Raw genomic sequence first — 19,362 nt, forward strand, 5'->3', positions numbered from 1 at the left:
TGAGATTTTGTTATAAAACATTTAATGTTAACCTACAATACAATGTAAACTTTTATGAAAAAAATTTAAAGTACACTAGATTTCTTCAGTAAATTATCACGTAACTATTCAGGCGCAGTACAAGTTGGGGCACTGCATCCTTTATGGATGGATTTCCTGTTGCTGCGTTCCTCACAAGTCCTAAAAAAGCCAGTTGTAAAGTGGAGCTCCTTGTTCAAGCACCAGATAATACTCCCCTGATTTTGCATTCTGGGGTTATCACTCCTTCCCACAGTCATTTTCTGCAACTTTTTCCTTGGCCTTGGCACCATTAGCAATTTTCATAAAGACTGCTCAGTTGAAGATTATAGGTTCTTTTTTTTTTTTTAAGAGATAAATATTCTCCTCTGGCCATTTTTTATCCAACCATCATAGTGGAAGCAAGCAAGGACAAAGTATTTGCCGCAGGAAATTCTGTAGAAGTGGAAGAAAAGACCAGAGAGGCCCCACTGAGGCTGCAAAAATTCAACCGACTCCAATTGGAGGTCTTTGCTTGGTGATTTCCCATGGTTATTCAGCTGAATCTACTTCAGTTTGGGGCGTGCAGAACAAAACTTGAAACAGGTGTCTTCGTTAGGTTGACGACTTGCTGTCTGAACAGCTGAAATAACCAAAGGTGATTTGGAAATGAGCAACTGCTTGCAGATCATCAGCTTCTCAGTATTTTCTCCCTTGCAGGTCCCATTGAGTTCTCCGAGGTCCTTGGGAGTAACATACAGATTGTACTGACTTGAAGTGATAAAATGTGCATCCTTCATGGGGGAGGAAGGGAGATGGCACCAGGCAGCAGCCCTAGGGTCAGCAAGGAGACAGGAATGGGGTCTGAGCAAAGCAGGCCTGTTTCAACATGGACTAGGAAGGAACATGTGCTTCAGATAAAACTTCTTGAAACCTAAAGTAAATGAGTAGGCAATCCCAAGAGCTGTACCGACATAGACTTTTTCTTAATATTCTGGCATCTGACCTCCTTCACTGAACAAGTTTTGAAAGGGCAAGAGGCATAAAGTGCACACTGTAGAATAAGATGCAGACTGAATTAAGGAAAAAGATTTACAACTTTCCAAGGAAGCATAAGCAAGACAGTACACCCAACCTAGAGAAGGCCCATGTAAGGGTGTAAGGCTAGGGAAACAGCTATGAATTTGACAGGGAGTGAGGCTCTGAGTTAAGTGGAAAAATTCCTCTTTGCATGGTTGTCAGCAGGAAGCAGACGTCACATAAAGCTAAGTGGAGAATATGGTTTATCCTGGTATTCACTCCAGATACATTTTATACCAACAGACAGTGATCTTCTACTCATCTGGCCCTGAGGCAGCTAGGAGCAGAATTAAGTTTTCCTATAGATGGTGTTCTAGACACCTGTGCCAAGGCCACTGGGAAATTCCCAGGCTCCCCACCCTGTCCCATGGTGTTTATCCCAACCACTGAGGGTTGCAGAAAATAGAAGCCACATCACTGCTACCTATAAGAGTGGCCCTTAGATTTTAGGTAAGCAAGAGAGAAAGCCTTTGGAGACTGCAAATCTACCAAGTTATGCTTTATTTTGATATGAACCCCCAGCCTCCCAGCATGCTAGGAACTACAGTTACTTTGGTAGCTTGCTGTGTTACAAGTCTGCACCAGTCTAGCTGTAGAACACTTTGGAATATTTGCCAGCTCATGCTGGCATCTATTAATACATGGCCTAACCCATGTACCCATTACTAGAAACTCAACCACAGAAGAGACATCCAGAGGTTAAAAAACCCTATTACTTAAACAGAGCAATAGAGGGAGAGGATTAAAAACTGCCTCCAGCAAGTGGCTACATTAGAAACTAAAATGTGCCTTCCAACAACTTGGAAGTTCAGGAGTTTGGTCTTGGCTCCCCTCAAAGTCTCTAGTTCTAACCTTAAACCACCATCATCATCATCACCACCACCACCACCACGACCACCACCACCACCACCACGACCACCACACTCCCACTGAGACAGGCAGGGCACTCTCATGGGGTTCTGCTGGTTCTACCATAGGCCCTGCTAGTCCTTTGGGAAGGCACCAAGCTTGGCAATTCAGGAAAGCTCAGGGATGGGCACGAAGAGCATGCATGTGTCAGAAGAGGAATGAAGAGCTGCTATCCTTTGGTTCAGATCCCATAATAACCACCTGGTACAGATTCCAAGGGAAAGCTGCAGTCATGTGTATAGGTGAGTATACACGGAAGTTCACACCACACGTATGGGTATATCTGTCTATACATAGCCTTTGCAGGGCAATGAATCCAGATTTCCTCCCCAATACTCCAAGTGGGGCGCACAGGTGGCAAGAAAGGACAGCAAGAGTTGGACCAAAAAGAACAACCTCTCTGGGAATGTGAGAGGGACAATGGCAGAAATAAGCACAAACCAGCCCAGGGCACCTTTATTATACTCTTGTGGGCTAAGGAGCCCAGGGCATGAACTCATAGGTTTAAGAATTGGCTCTTTATCAAATAAAGTTAAGGAAAAAAAAAAAAACAAAAAACCAACAAACACCTACGTCAGCCTCATTCCTTTGGTCATTACAAAGCAACAGAAAACATTTAAAAGTTATTCATAAATGGTGGGAAGTTCAAGGAACATCTCTGTTCTGTGCCTTCTCTTCCCTCTCTTCTCTGGTGGTGGGAGAAGCAAGTCCTCAAGAGATGCTGCAGTAGCTGGTTGATGGGGAGGTTTTTTCACTTTTATTTTCCATAAAAGCAAGAATGAATGAGAACTAGTGAGAATGTCCCCTTCCCCAGCTGGGACAATGACTGGGTTGGAGGTGAAGAGTCTCCTTCTGTTGGAAGGTGCGTGGTGCAGAGGCAGTAGGGAAGGGTGGGCTTGCCGGCGGGAACATTCATTGCTGACCTCGCGCGCACACACAGGTGGTGACTCTTTTAGGCAGCATGGTTTCTGATCCTTCCTTAGGATGCAGCAGTCTTTTAAAAAAAATATCGTATTATAATAATAATAATATGAATTTCTCTCTCTTGTTTTTTTGTTTTTGTTTTTCCATTTCTTTTAGGGATTAGGGTAGGAGGGGAGAGGGAAAAAAATGTCATTCATCTGTAAGGTCCTGAACAAAGAGAACCTCTGTGTGGCTGAGTCCGGCCTCCTGCAGCGTGGGGGGGTTGGGCCACTCCTCTGAAGGGATGCAGGGCAGCACCCGCCGGGGAAAGTTGGCTTCAATCTGAAACTTTTCTGGGCTTTCTTTCAAGGAGAATAAGAAGTCGTGGATTACCTGCAGATCATACAGGAAAAGGGTGGTGAGAAAGACAAAGACAGACAACACAACTATGAAATCAAATATCCCTAGCTCTCTCCAGGATGACTCTGAGATATGAAGTAATCACATTACAGTGGAATTCTATTGTGAGGTCCTTCCATTTCACACAGCAAATACGTAGGGCAGTTCTTTGAAGAGATTACACAGCCAATGCCAGTCCTACTTCTGAACTGATTCATGTGTTTTTTTTTTGTTTTTTGACAACTTGTTTGCTATAAAGCTAAAAATTTTTTACTTAGAAATAATCAGAGGGGTGCCTGGGTGACTCAGTCAGTTAAGCGTATGACTCTTGATTTCAGCTCAGGTCACGAGATCAAGCCCTGCATTGGGCTTTGTGCTGACAGCGTGGAGCCTGCTTGGGGTTCTCTCTCTCCCTCTCTCTCTCTGTCCCTCCCCTGAGCACGCTTCTTGCTCTCAGAATAAATAAATAAGCTTAAAAAAACATAGGCGCCTAGGTGGCTCAGTCGGTTAAAAGTCCAACATTGGCTCAGGTCACAATCTCACAGTTCGCGGGTTTGAGCCCTGCATCCTGCTCTGCGCTAACAGCACAGAGCCTGCTTCAGATCCTCTGTCTCCCTCTCTGCCCCCTGCTGCTGTGCGCGCGCACTCTCACGTGCTCTCTCTCAAAAGTAAACATTAAGAAAAAAATCAGAGAGTTACAGAAACAGAAGTACAGAATTTTTTTCTTTGAACCAGTTGAGAGCGAACTGCCAACCTGACATCCCATCACTCCCAAAATACTTGTGCATGTCTTATAAATAGGACAATCTCCTACATAACCATAATATAGCCCTCAAAAAAAAAAAAAGCCAAGATATTAACTGGCACATTATTGTTGTAACATAATATATATTTATTATTAAAGTTTTCAAGTTTTGCTAGTTGTCTTTAATAGCAAAACGCATCAAGTTTAGGATTATGTGTTCCATTTCATCATCACATCTTCTAAGCCTCCTCCTCTAGTCTGGAACAAATCCTCAATCTTTCCTTGACTTTCATGACCTTTCACTTTTTAAAGATAACTGGTCACTTATTTTGCAGAATGTTTTCTCAATTTGTTTGCCTGATGTTTACTCATGATTAGATTCTAGATGTGTTCTTTGGAGGGCGTGTTACAGAGATGCTGCTGCGTTCTACTAAATGCATCCTACGCAGTTGGAGCACAATTCCAATCTGCCCCAGTGCCTATAATGTGCACTTTGATCACTTCATTAAGGTGGTGATTGCCTCTTCACTGTCCAAATTCTTCTTCTCTTTGTAATTAAAGAAATTCTGTGGGGAGGTACTTTGAAACTATAGACATAGTGTTCCTCAAACTTTCAACTTATTTATACTAACACAGAGTCATGATTTCCTACTTTAATAGGTTATAATGTTATAATATTCCTTTTAATGTTCAAATTGTTCTAGATGGAGTCAGAAGGAGTCCAATCAAGATGGCTTCTGTGTCTTTATGGCAAGTCTCATCATTTTTTGAATAATTCCTTGCCTTCTGGCACAGGGTATTCCAGGCTGATCTTGTGTTTTCCTGCCCCAGCTCTGGAATCAGACATTTCTCCAAGGAGCCCTGGTTCTTCTTAATGGACAATGGTACTTAAAAGCCACGATCCAGGTGTTAGGTATGTTCATTGCTATTGGGGTGTTTCTGCTCCCAAGCACTCTCTGTGTAAAAAACTAGAGAATATGTGAATATACATACATACATTGAAATCTATATTTCTCTCTATATATGTACACAGAAAACCAGGAGTTTGCTTCCCCCTCCTCATCCAGTTCTGGCTTTAACACCCCACCCCACCACAGGCTACTCAGGCTCTGACTTCTGTGCACTCCTGTCCCCACATGTGGACACTCTCTTAATTTGGTCAAGATCTGACATACTCCATGTGGACCTGTCCTCTGTGAGAATGCCCTCCTCACCCTGCTCTGACTCTGATAAAACAAAAGTAAATTCTTAATGAGAAGTAAGGTGACATCAAGAAAACTCAAATTACTAAAACCTAAAATGTGAGGTACCTATGGAATAAGCCACCTTTATCATCCCCAGTCTCTGGATGCCACACATTAAGAACAGGCACACTGGATCCACTCTGTGGCGCACTTTATCTAGCATGCTACTTCTACCAAAAATGTCTAAAGGATGTGTTGTGGAGGGCACTGCTAACCTCTTTCTTTCAGGTCAATCCCAAAGATCAGGAACACAACATTCAAGGTACCCTTACTATTTTGAGGGAAGTTACATCTCATAAGTTTGTTCCCTTCTGTGTGAAGCAGTCCTTTCTTCATGTGTTTTAAACTGACCTCTTTAGAGCTTTTAAGAGGCTGCATACTTCATACATAACATACATACTCTAGAATTTAAGGAGTAAATCCATGCTCTTCTCTAAATCCACTCATGATTTTATAAACTCCTCATATTTTAATCTATCAATCTCGATCTTTACAGTTCTTGTCTCTCTGCAATTTCCATTAACCCTCACTCTCTTTTTATCTTGAGGTGCATCAGACATGTACCAAATATTACTGTTATGAACCCAACATGGGCTTGAGAAGGGTGAAACAATATTTTGTTTCCTTTTCAATCTGGTTTGACAATACTTAATCTGGTACAAAATGGGCATTTTCTGTTTACCACTAACAATGGACATCACCTCCAGAGGTCACTTTTAGTTCTAACAGATAGAAAAATGAATCCTGAGTATAATTTGGATTCTAATAAGTATTTAACAGAAAGTCAGCTGCCACTTTTCTGCCCACTCATGAGACCTGGAGATTTTTCTATAGTTTATCCTTTTTTATCTTAGCATTTTACTATTATCAATAGCTGAGCTTCGTGCAAATGAAGTGTTTCACTGAGCATTCACTCTTTGAGATTATTTACAAAGGGCAAAGCTCGCAGGAAGACCCAAGTCTGCAAGAGCACAAAAACACTATAAATCATTACTCGGTTATATGTTAAAAACTCCATGAATGTTAAAGGCCCATACCACCACCACACTTCTCCTTTACACTTCTTTCCCATCTCTGAGTCTTGTCCCCACCTGTGACCAAGTATTTCTCTCAGTCTGAGGTTTTTGTTGTTGTTTTTTTTTTTTAAATAACTTTTACTGAGCACCTATTTAAGAGTCTTTAAGGATTCAATAGTTAACAAATGGGTTGGTTCCCCTTCTACCAGAAGCCTATTCTGTTCCACAATTCTAACAGATTTTCCTCCAAAACTCTCAAGAGAGTTAATTTTTGTTAGTTTTTCACATACATAATGCGAGTTTGAGGAGTAGAAGCTCCACAGGGTTCAGGTGTACTATGATGTGAAAGTGAGCATGGTGACAAGCCAAAATCCATATGCAAACCATTGTTAGGAAACACATCAGGGGAAGGGAATGAACATTTAGTGACCACCTACTACATGGTATGTAGTATGTGAGGCTCATTCATATTATCCCAATTTAAAAATCAAAAGTTAGCGATGTGAGCACCTTCCCTCAATATAAATAAATGCATGAATGAGAGATAACAGGAAAATGAGAGAGCTGCTCACTTTTCTTTCGCCAGGATTCCTCCCAACTTTTTATCCTGCATTAGCGGAGTCTTACATTCCCTACTAGTCATAAGCTCCGTGAATTCCAGAACCATGTCTCACTCATCTGTATAATCCTTAGAGTGTCTAGAACAGTGACTGAGGTATCTTTAGTTTAAAGTTATCGGAGGGCAGACTATACTTCATTTAACCGAGGAGGTATCTGAGGCCCTGTAAAATATTCTGCAACTTGTCCAACGTTCTTTACTTAAACAGGAGAAATAATAAATATGCTACCCAGGCTCACTTGACTACAATGCATCCTCATTACTATTACATAGTTTATTCTTGACTACTTCGAGTGATCAAGGAAATGGCAGAATCTACTGTAGTTGGTAAATCTGGAAAGGCAACATACCAACTCTCAATATAAACAGAAACTTCCTTTTGATTATAAATACCAAAACCAACAGTTAGCATTTGAGTGCTTACTAAGAGCCAGGCACAATGTTGAGCCCTTTACGTATGAACTTAATCCTAACAACAATCCTATTAGAGAGTACCTAGTATTATACCCATTTCATAGATGAAGAAATTGAATCAAGGAAGTACACTGACCAAGAAAACACATCTCTAATCTTAGAAGCATGAAAATGTGATCCTCATTCTGTGAGACTCTAAGAGTCTCTGCTCTTAACGATTTCCCTACAGAATGACAAACACTATTTACCTTTAGATACCAAATATACAAGGCAGCCCCACAATGTGAGGTTCCTGTGGACTAAATGGACAGGAATGGAAAGTGACAACTGCATGCAAACTGTACATGCATTTATATTCAGATGTGTAAGGTCAGTGGAGATAGAGTGAGGGGTTCTAGTGGGATTCTGAAGCCAATGTGAGCCAAGCAGCGTGGAAGAGCCTCCCACCTCAAATATACAAGCCTTTTGTGGAGCTTCTTGGTAAGGTACACTTTTTTCTTGGCAGAGCTCAAACACGATGAAAGAAAACCATAATAGCTGCTTTGAGCTGGCAGCTAGAACTGAAGGAACCCAATGGTTCATTGCACTCTTCTCTCTGTACACCCCTTCCTTCCCTGTTCATCAGCCCAGCAGATATGCCAACAACACTCTCAAGACTCCTTAAAAGCTTCCAAATCTATAGCCCAGATCCTACACACACTTTACACAACTTAGGCTGTCCTTACTGTTAGAGACTGTGAGAAGTGGAATCGTCTCTCTACTCGAGAATCATTGGGTAATTTGAAAATGATCTTGACACTCTCAGGGTCATCAGGGGAAGGCTCCGGGGGCAGGCACTCCAACTTCCTTTCCTTTTCCTCTTGTAAATTCTGTATAGACACAAAGCAAAATTGAGGCTATGGCTCCAATAGGGAAAACAGAAAACAGCAATACCATCACCACGTAGGTTTACTGTGAGGCCAGAAGAAAAATTAATGACTAATATCTAAAACAAACTTCTTGGGAAAAGTCAGAAACACCCAAATTCAAAGTAGGATTGTATCACATGTATTATTTATTAACTATGTTAGGGCATCTATCTATCCAAAAAAAGGCTTAAAAAATGGCTAAAAGGGGTGGCTGGGTGGCTCAGTCGGTTAAGCGTCCGACTTCGGCTCAGGTCATGATCTCACGGTTCGTGAGTTCGAGCCCCGCGTCAGGCTCTGTGCTGACAGCTCAGAGCTTGGAGCCTGCTTCACATTCTGTGTCTCCCTCTCTCTCTGCCCCTTCCGTGTTCATGCTCTGTCTCTCTCTGTCTCAAAAATAAATAAACATTAAAAAAAAATTAAAAAAAAAAAAAAGAAAAAAAATGGCTAAAAGACACTGGCTATAATCAAGTGGCAATACATGATGAAAGAAGATCACGAATGAAATGCCAAATTAGCTAACACTGGTGCTAAAAAAATAAAAACTGCTGTGAATTAACAGCATTTTGACTGCTTGTTATCCATTTATGCTTACTTTTCATGGAAGAGAGTTGTTTTGCCTTTTACTCACTATTGTTTCTGTTTTAATAAACAAAAAAATTTTTTAAAACTACTTTTTGTGAAAATGCAGTAAATATAAAAATGACAACGAGTGGGTAGTTGGCTAGCTCAATCAGTAGAGCATGCAACTCTTGATCATGAGTTCAAGCCCCACAATGCATGTAGAACTTAGCTTACTTTAATAAAATGGCAAGGAGAATTAAAACACCCACAAATCCCATCATCTTCTAGTTTTTTTCCTTTCACACTTAAGGCCACTTTGGGAATCACAAGGAGTAAAGACAGGTTCATTACCCGCCGACGTCTCTCCTCTGCCAACTTTTGTTGTTGTACTTCCTCTTCCTTCCTCCGTTTCCGTTCCCGCTCCTCCCGTTTCTTTCTTTCTTTCTCCTGGTCAGCCCTGAGAGAGGCCAGGTAGGCCTCATCCTGCTGTTGTCTCAGCACCTGGGTCTGGTTTCGTTCTTCCCTGTGGCCAAATCATAAGCACAGAAGGAAAAGAGCAATCTGTTTTTTTCTTATATTTTCTTATATTTCTTATATTGGAATTTTTGGGGGGTAAAAAGGTGACAATCTTGGTAGATGAGTATTTCATACTACCATAAAGGATTCCAAAGCACAGCATGGCAGAATCTGAACAAGCCATCTTTTCCCCAGTTTAATTTGGCAAAAAAAGAACTGGCAAGCTTTTCAACTTCACAATTAAAACTATTCTGTTCCTCAATTCTAACGAATCAAACAGTATTATTGTTGAAAAGCAATCATCAAGATCATGTTTTACAAGTAATACCCTTTTGAGTTACTGCATTTTTGTATATACTGCTTTCATAAAACCAAAAACCACACCCGTGGATCTCGTAAGACTCAGAAAATGGAGAAATATCTTTGTTCAGAATTCTACTAAAATATTGTAACGTTCTGGTGTATTTTCTATTTTCTCTCCCCAAAATTGTATATGTACATATACATAGGAGTGAAAGAGAGAGAGAGAGAGAGAGAGAGAGAGAGAGAGAGAGAGACCATAAAATTATAAGAAAATATACCAGAATATTAAAAGTTGTGGTAGGATTATGGGTGATTTTAAATTTCTTTTTTGTGCTTTTCTGTATTTTCAAAATTTTCTACAATTAACGTATAATACTTCTGTAATGGAGGGAAGGGTTTTAACAATTCCATGTATTTTATATTTAAGCTCCTTATTATCATGGTTCAGCTATTTTAAATGACATGACATATATATTCCTGAGCCCAGACTCTTGTCTTTATTTGGATTCACATCTCCAGGAACAGATGATCTGATGGGAGAATTATTTAGGTCAAAGTACATAAGTATTTTAACACTAAATAGACAAGGTTTTCAAAGTTGCTTAAGACAGAGAAGTCAGGATCTATGGAGCCCTGGGTCAGCCACCCAAATTTACAGCTGGTTTCTGCTTGTTTCAGAGAGGAACTCCTCTGTACCTTTCAAGGCGTTCTGACACCAGGTAAGTCTGGTTTGCATCCATGATAAACGTTAACTGGTTAATAAGGTCATCGGGCTGAATGAGGCCTTCTAGCCGTCCCACCACAGTCATCCTCCGATCCTTCAGCATAATCATGGCCAGGAATGGATAGGTGTTCTCTCGTAAAGCCTGTGACACTGACACAAAGAAAAGCCAACAGATTAAGGGCAGCCCTCAGGAAGAACCAGATCAGCTCTTAGACTTTCCACCATGAGCAAGAGAGAACTGTTTTAATTCCACCTGGGAAAGAAAGGAGGTGTCATTTATTCTCTGCATACCTTTTTTTCCTCCTAGTTTCTTAACCTTTGTTGTTGGTATATTTTCGTGTCCCTATTTCCAGGTAATTTGATTAGAATAGGACAGACTTTTGTGGTGGGGTGGTTGTCATGATGATGCTAGGGAAGACTGCAGAGGTCAAGGACAGTGTCTCTTCGATACGTAGGAAGGGATCTATAAAGAATCTGGCTACTGCTGAGCATAATTTTTCTCTATGTTGGGTATCAAGCCTAAAGCAAATAAGACTGCAAATCTCAGTTTTATACTACTGGTGATCAACTCCTATCATCGTCTCTGCCTTTTCTTCCTCTTATTCAATCCCTTCCTTACTCCTTTTTTCATGTCTCCCTACCTTGCCCTCCATTAAAAGAGCTAGTTTTTCTGTTCCAAAGGAGTTTAGAAAGTTGGTCTTCCAAATAACCAATACTTTACCATAACAGAGTTTTACTTATGTTTTTCTTATGGTTTGAAAGAGATTTTATAAGCATCTGTAAAAAAATATCCTTAGACTCTTTCTATTCACTACCCCCACCCCAGAGCCATATTAGAACGGCAAAACGCACCCTGTAGGAATTTATCAGAGGTATAAATACCAGTTAGGGGTAAAGAGTCAGATTCTAAAATGTAGGCAAAACATCTTTGATTCACTGTGCTAGGATCTACTAGCACAGTGCCTGGTCCACTAGCATATACTCAAAAGCTGCCGAACAGAAGCAACAGTAAAGTAACTGTATGTTTCTTCACTGGATACCTTTATATGCTATACTGACTTCTAAAAATACTTATCTCCATCTCCAGGTAAGAGTTACTGTCAACAAAGATCTGAACTTTCTGAATCCCTATCAGTACTCAAGGTACTCAAACAACTAATTCATTGTAGAAGAAGCTCTGTTAAAACTGCTGCTGCTGAGAGTAAACTCCTCACTAAAAAGCCATTTAGATTAAAAGCAAGTTTCTGCACAGGACTGGGTGTTTTTAAAACTAAAACAGGCCCTGGAGCACCTGGGTGGCTCAATTAAGCAGTTAAGTGTTCAACTTCAGCTCAGGTCATGATCTCAAGGTTTGTGAGTTCAACTCCCGCGTCAGGATCTCTGCTGTCAGTGCAGAGTCTGCTTAGGATCCTCTGTCTCCTTCTCTCTCTGGCCCACCCCTGCTCACGCACGTGCTCGCTCTCTCTCAAAACTAAACAAGAAGACATTATTTATAAATAAATAAATAAATAAACAAACAAATAAATAAACAAAACAAAACAGGCCCTGGCAATGGTTACTTGTAAATAAAAGGCTAAGAGTCTGAGAGACGGAGCTTGCTAACTGTATGATCTTTGGTCAGTGGCTTAAACTCTCTGTTTCCTAAACCATAGATAATACAACCCCCATATCTCAGGATTACTGAGAGGATTAAATAAGATAATGTATACTAGCATTATGTCTACCACAGAATAATCATGCAATAAATGGCATGTTTTTCCAGATTATTCTAAAGATAGCTCAACAATCTCAATGAGGAAAAAGAAAGACAACTTACCCCTGTATCCCTCAGGTTTATTTGTGGAGCATGCCCAGAAGAGCATCCTAGTGTTTATTAGGGAAATAACTTCAGGTGCACAGAGTGTGTTGCTGAGGAGAGGGATGAAAAGGACATGAGAAGAACCTGCTTACTACAAAATATCAGCAAAAAACCACAAAAAAACCCACAAAAAAACAAAACAAAAAAAACAATCAATCCACTTACCGACAGAACTCATCAGAGTCCTGGTGATCATCTCCATGAAGATAAACCAAAAGGAAGCGAAGTTCTCGCTTGGCATCATTAAGTGCCTATAGGAGACAGAAGACCACCAATTATTATGATGACTGTGTCTTGAGCTTTTAACTAGGCTAAGGGAACAAAAGGAGAATGAGGAAAAATGGTGAACAAGAAATCAGATTCCTGGGCTCCTACCTTCACACCCCTGGCATTTTTCCCCCTACAGAAAGTCCACGCTAACAAGCTTTAATGAAAAGGTTTTAGTGTTGTTAGGATTTAAACTGTATTAGGCACATGACAGTAGACAGGCTGACAAAGAAAAGTCCCAACAAATCACAGAAGTCAGCTGTTCCCACAGTCTAAAGGAAGATAAAAACAGAAGAATCTGACCACGTGAAAAGGGAGGTGAGAATTTTGCCACTTTACAGCTACAACATCTCTGTACATAAAAAATACTGCAAAGGTGAGACTGATCCCAGGCCACATACCAAGCAGGCACGAGAGATTGGGGGACCCAAATGCATTCTAAAGAGCACAGGATTTAAAAGATCTTCAAAGACAAGGCTAATGTCCAAGATTCCTGTGTATGCTTTTTCATTTGCTTAATCCTGAGCACATTACAATTCAGTAAAGATTTCCTGAATGACCAATGGTGATCTATCCTCAGGATCATAGCAAAGAGGGTGCAGGAGAGGTACCCATCTCATTCACATCTGCATTTCCAGCATTGAGCACACTGCCTGGGCATATAGTAGGTGCTTAATGCTTGTTGAGTAGGGTAGTAGTAGAGCCCCTGAGGAGACTATAGAGAAAAAGCCAATATGGGAGACTCAAAGCAGGAAGTACGAGAAAAGTACTTTTCTCTTTCACCAGATAGATTCAGGAATTCTGGAGGCTGCAGAATAGAACCACTGTTTGGGCTATGTTCACAGTGTTATTTCTACATTTTTCTCTGGTAAACTAGAGATATGCCTAACACCCATAGAAGTCTTAATTTTCACCCCCTGAGAGATAACAGTCAAAGGTCTGTGTGGCTGGGGTTGAAAGAGATGTGCTGCCTTGAGGCTATGCTCTATGCCCTTGTTCAATTCTGTGAGGGATCAAAGGTAACTTGGGCTTTGCCTTCAAGGGGATTATTGTCTGCTATAGGAGATAAAACACAAATATAAGCAACCATAATATAAGGAAAAATGTGAAAATGCTGTAAGTTCCAAAAAAACTATGATAGCACCATAAGAAAGATTACTATTTTAGACTGCAAGGTAGGCCAGGGTAGGGCACATCAATCAGAAAGGATATAAGAAAGGAGTGATATGATCTAGCTGAAGGATGGGCAAGCTTCCATTTACCAAAAATGTGAGGAAGGCATTCCAGGTGGAGGGAAAAGCAAAAGCAAAGGCCCAGAGGTAAAAAGTACAGAGTATGTACAGGAAATGGTTTAGCTGGAACCTAGGGTATGCGGAAACAAGTTATATAGGAAAGACCTCCAAAGGAGGTTTGAATTAGATCAAGTAGGGTTGGCTTTTTTTTTTTTTTTCTAGAAGCAGTGAAGAGGTATTTAAGGTTCTTGAGTAAAAGAATGACATGATCAGTGCTGGGCTATGCTTTCCTTTGTGGATATAACCATATCAATAAATTGGCATCTATATGGTTCGTGGCACTGACCTGGCTGTACGTTCCCTGGTAGAAGACAGGGTGTGCCCTCCCATATTTCTCTTCAAAAGAGTGCATAAATGAAACAATGTCCCCAACGGGGTCAGTGACCCGGCTGCGAGGGTCAGGCCGTATAAAACGAAGAGCAAACCTGGGGAGGAAGGAATAAATATCACATGAATCGGCTTACTGTAGTGCATATGGAGTGGGCCAGTTTGTAAAGATTCCTACAACAGAGCCAGAGGCATGGCAGCAAAAGGAGGTGAAGGGTTTGTGAGTGGACCATCAAACCCGAGAGTATAGTCTGGCTCAAAAGGTGCAAAGCAGCAAGTGTTGTTCCATTGCCTGTTCAAGACGAATGCAAACTGCTAGGATTATAAATTCCAACACTGATCTAAATAAATCCTGCATGCTTTTTGCAGAAAAATTCAGGACTAGAAAAATTGGGAAAGGAAGACACAGTCCAAAAAGATCACAGGTCAGGCTGTGCCCCCAGATTTTCTAGAATGGCACTGTCTAATAAGGTAGCCACATGTAGCTATCTAAATTTAAAGTTAACTAAATGAAATACAATTTAAAATTCAGCTCTTCGGTCTCGCCACATTAAGTACTCAGTAGTCATACGTGGTTAGGTGGCTTCCACACTGGACGGTACAGATACAGAACGTTTCCATTATCACAGAAAGTTCCATTATCACAGAAAGCAGCAGTTCTACTGCTCTAGAAAAGAGCGCTGTCTCTTTCTTGTTGTCCTACTTGCCTCTTCCTTTCCTTTCTGTCATCCTGGGATTTTGAATTTTTAGTGCATACTCCCAAGCCATTCAAATTATGGTCAGGCTTCAAACCCGAACTTGTGCTCATGATTTACTTGCTTTTCAAGGGGTCAAGTAAAATCCTGCTTAATGATTTATGGTTGATGGCATCCATGAAGGAAGTTTATAAAACTGATCTAGAGTACACTGATAGATTTGGCACCTGGCAGCGATTGTCAAGTTAAAGGTGATACCACACATCTGTTTCTAAAGAGCCTATCTTATCATAATTATATAGCACCATTTATTTAGCCTTTGGGTTTCCACAGAAGGCAATGGACACAGTTCTGATAAGTCAATGTGCTACATAACATTAAACAAGTTGCTTGGATGATACAGTTGCATTAAAATTAGTCACACATGCCATGCATATTTTTTTCCAAGAAAAGCAAACAATATTCACAGATTTTCAGCACAGAAAAGGCGACTAAACTATGACACTTTCCTTACCCAATCTTGAGCCAATTCCTTAGCCCCTCAAATTCCCCATGTGTATACAATTTCACTTGGAATTTCTCCTGAGTAATCAAATCAAATTCACTTACACAAACATTCCAGAGCAAATTAAAAACAAATGTAACAAGTTGTATATATGTAAGGGAGTGGTTAAAAATCTTTTAAAAGATTGATGTTTTGATAACTTTCTCTGAAATTAAGTATTTAGGACTATCTTATTAAGTTAAGTTTTCAAATTTTGATGAATGAATGGATAAAGGCTGTAACTTTTTTAACTGTAATATATTCTCATGGCCTACATAATTCAGGACGATCAGCTTTTTTTAAAAAAGATCTCAATTCAGTCTGTTATGATTTTAACGGTTTATATGTGTCCATTCTCAAATAAAACAGGATGCAAAGAGTACCAACTGATTAACTGATAACCAATAAGAACTTTGCTAAAGCAAAAGGAAGCCATTAAGCAGGCAGACTCCTAAAGCACCAAGTAGTCTTATCTGATCCTTGCACTTCTACACCTGCTGGGTCCTCATCTCCAGCCTCTGCTCCCTAGAGCAAGGCAAAGCTATTCCATGCATCAGGGGAAGCACAGGTTGCCCTGTATGCAAGGCCCGGATCACATATTCCAGCTCCATCGGTTGGCCTAAATGCCCATAAAACATTTTAGTAGTTCCCCATAAAGCCTAGGTGTGGGTTCATTTACTACTTAGTTATAGACCAGATGCCCCACGACTAATGCCAGAAACTTGGGCTCCTTTGACATTTTGTAGGCCTGGCCCCTCTCTGTCTTCCAGTACTGAGCTCTCTGAATGGCACATGAAGGAAGTGAGAAGAAAAGTGAAAGTGTAAAGCAAGGGGGTATATATATGGAAGGGTGCCAGTGCCAGCAACCAATGAGCTGTCAGGACAGAGGGGAATGTACAGGAGTGTCCAGAGAGGTAAAAGTGTTGTGGGAGATGTAGAGAAAAATGGGTAATCTAAGAGCAAGAACATTTTTTGGGATTATGAATAGTCAGATATAGTTAGATGGTTTAGGGTAAAAGTTACAAGGGGTGTGAAGCTGGTAGATAATGGTGGTTAGAAAGAAAAGGGTGTGAAGATTCACTAGGGAATGTAAAGGTGACAAACATGGTGGGAAGAGGGAGGATAATGATAAACACAGGTAGACTGATCTTGAGAAAGATAGGCAAGACTACTTTACAGGGTTACTTTAAAACAGTTCCATTTCACAACATCTGTTATGTTTGAACAATTTAAAATATTGTCATACTACAGTATTAGAGTGTTCTGAAAGAGTATTCAATCTGATGATCAATTGGCAAGTCAAAACTGATAAAGCATAAACCTTACTATTCTGGTCTATGTTTCAGCTCCAAAGTCTACCCTATTTCTACTAACATATAAATACAAATGTACATACCTAAATATATCAAGTATTGTGTAATAGGTAAACCGGAATGGAAGCATTATCAAGTAATAACCCCATCCAAGCAGCCCCTGAAATTCCAAAAACAAAGTTAGACACCATTCTCTCAATCTCTAATACTCCGCAGATGGCTAGTTCAAATTTTCACTCTTTTTTTGTTCTTTTGCATGATTCCTCCACTTCAATACAGTTCCCTCTTCCTGGTCACATCATCCTTCTTAAAGACTTACTGCCTTTCATCTCATTTCATCTAATACTATCATATTTTTATTTTATCATAGTTTTTGTATTAAATCTGCTTCAGTGCTTCAATTCTGCAACTATTTATATTGTCAAATTTAATTACAAGTTTGCCTCCCTAAATCATAAGTATTCATTCTTTCCTTTTAAAATTTTTTTTAACGTTTTTATTTATTTTTGCGACAGAGAGAGACAGAGCATGAACGGGGGAGGGGCAGAGAGAGAGGGAGACACAGAATCGGAAGCAGGCCAGGCTCTGAGCCATCAGCCCAGAGCCCAACGCAGGGCTCGAACTCACGGACCGTGAGATTGTGACCTGAGCTGAAGTCAGATGCTTAACCGACTGAGCCACCCAGGTGCCCCAATTCTTTCCTTTTCAAATTTATACATTAAAATATGGTATACAGAAATAACAATAACCACAATTACTACTTTGGACATTTGTATATAAATGAGAAATAATTACATAAACCACAATTATAAATCTTCATATGACCGTAAATCTTAGTAATAATATTAATTATAATTTTAGCAATGTTGATTATTGCTGTTATTATTAACTATGTAGGGGCTCTATCATTTACAAAACATTTCTTATATGTCACATTGTGTTAACCTGAGACTTTCCCTGTGTCTATGGCCAGGGAGCTCTGGAGCCCCATGGCTGACATAAGAGTCCCAAAATAATGGCAGAAACATTAGACATATACAGAATTTCTTGAGTCATGTAACTGCTCTAGGAACTTATTTTCTTTCACTTCAGAATACCCCAAAGCAACTACTTAGAAACTCCATTTTTGAAATGTTGTCAAGTATTCCACAAAAAAAGTATGTTGGGGCGCCTGGTTGGCTCAGTCGGTAGAGCGTGTGACTCTTGATCTCAGGGTTCTGGGTTTGAGCCCAATGGTCAGTGTGGAGACTGCTTAAAAACAAAGTCTTACAGTGTGATAACGGAGTAAATTCTAACTGCTGCAAAGTTAAAGTGAGTGCTTTCTTGGAATTCTAAATCCAAGTGTAAGAGTTTGAGTGTAATTCCAAGAGTTAAGAAAGAGAAACTCTAAAAAGTTCTCTAGAGTTCATCATCACTATACATATCTGACTTTCCTAATTAGACTAAGAACAATTTGAAGGGGGAGGACTGGCTCTTATTCATATCTGGATCCCCAATAGCAAAATACCTGGTACACCGGAGCATTCTTAAATGAACCACTTATCACCTCCCTGCTACTAGCCCTTCAAGATGAATTTTAAAGATATGGCTAAGGCTCCCACAAAGATTCCAAGTAACTTCCCTAGAAGTAGCTTACAATTAAGTAAAATGAAGCAACAAAGAATCCAGTAAACATTTTAACTTAAAATGGAAAGATTTAAGGGTGCCTGGCTCAGGTGCTAGAGCATACAACTCTTGATCTCATGGTTGTGAGTTCGAGCCCCACGCAAGGTGTAGAGATTACTTAAAAAATAAAATATTTTTTTAAAAAAGTGATAAATCTATTGAACATGCAGCCAACATTTTCAGACATGTAAATAAAATTGTGTACTCAAATAAGGTGCACAAACTTCAAATAACTAACAAAGAGCCAAAAATAAAATTAAAAAAAAAAAAAAAAAGATAGTTACTGTATCAATTCATTGAAGAATCAAGTGAAGATGATAAACCCAACATATCTACCAAGAAGCCAGATCTACCTAATAGGTTTACATTCTGAATATTTCCTTTGCTCCTATCATACAGAGATCAACATAACCTAGTGAATGGACTTATGAAACAAACAAGGGGGAAATTCCAGCTATAAAATAACTTGCCCTTGGTTGTGGTCTTGAGACAACATAGCTGTAGATCCTGTGGTCAGCTGTATTAACTTGCAAGGGTCGGGATGGAGGTGGGTTGAAAACACTTGGTACACCCTCTTGTTCATTCAATCGGTCCTGTACAGCAGCCTGAGAAGAAAAAAAGAGCAGCAAGAGTTTCAGTGTTGCTCAAATCAACCTAAAAGTAACACCATTGCTTGGTACTTCAAAACAGGTTATATGATGAGTATATCTTCATAGACCTTTAACTTGTTTTGCTGGGAGGCAATGTGTGGTGATGGCTCCAGAATTCACAGTAGAGGAGTCCAAGAAATTTATCTGAAAGCTCCATTTGTGCAGTAAACACAACTGCTTTTATTCAGATGGTATGTATTATTTAGAGTGGCTGGGATCCAAGGTGCTTCACTGTGTGAAGGAAAGCCATCCACAGAGAATACAATGTAGGAAGTGCCCCTAGAGCGGTCTGATGGAGCAACTCTGACGAGCAGTGTTTGGCGGAGGGCTTGGCTTTGGAACAGAAACTTAGGTCTGAATCTTAGCTCCACCACTCACAATAGTCACTTGGCTTATGAGCCTCAGTTTCCTCA

At 40.1% G+C, this 19,362-nt stretch overlaps 1 protein-coding gene across 4 annotated transcripts in view; it reads right to left on the reverse strand.

Annotated features, from left to right (window-relative positions):
- FAF2 (Fas associated factor family member 2) overlaps nt 1-19,362 on the reverse strand; it is a 78,265-nt gene continuing 58,903 nt past the window's right edge. For 2 of the 4 annotated variants that reach the window (XM_047832548.1, XM_047832708.1), the window contains exons 3-11: nt 18,770-18,904; nt 16,718-16,794; nt 14,042-14,180; nt 12,362-12,447; nt 12,155-12,246; nt 10,311-10,488; nt 9,147-9,318; nt 8,052-8,195; nt 1-3,282 (exon numbers count right to left, since the gene is read on the reverse strand). In XM_047832548.1, the coding sequence (XP_047688504.1) occupies nt 3,100-3,282; nt 8,052-8,195; nt 9,147-9,318; nt 10,311-10,488; nt 12,155-12,246; nt 12,362-12,447; nt 14,042-14,180; nt 16,718-16,794; nt 18,770-18,904 (1,206 nt within the window). In that variant the 3' untranslated portion in view covers nt 1-3,099. Of the gene's footprint in view, nt 3,283-4,816; nt 5,002-8,051; nt 8,196-9,146; nt 9,319-10,310; nt 10,489-12,154; nt 12,247-12,361; nt 12,448-14,041; nt 14,181-16,717; nt 16,795-18,769; nt 18,905-19,362 lie in introns of all 4 variants that reach the window. The other 2 variants (XR_007146823.1, XR_007146839.1) reach the window with 2 other exon arrangements.

Source organism: Prionailurus viverrinus, chromosome A1 (genome assembly GCF_022837055.1).
Source record: "Prionailurus viverrinus isolate Anna chromosome A1, UM_Priviv_1.0, whole genome shotgun sequence".
Lineage (NCBI taxonomy): Eukaryota > Metazoa > Chordata > Mammalia > Carnivora > Felidae > Prionailurus > Prionailurus viverrinus.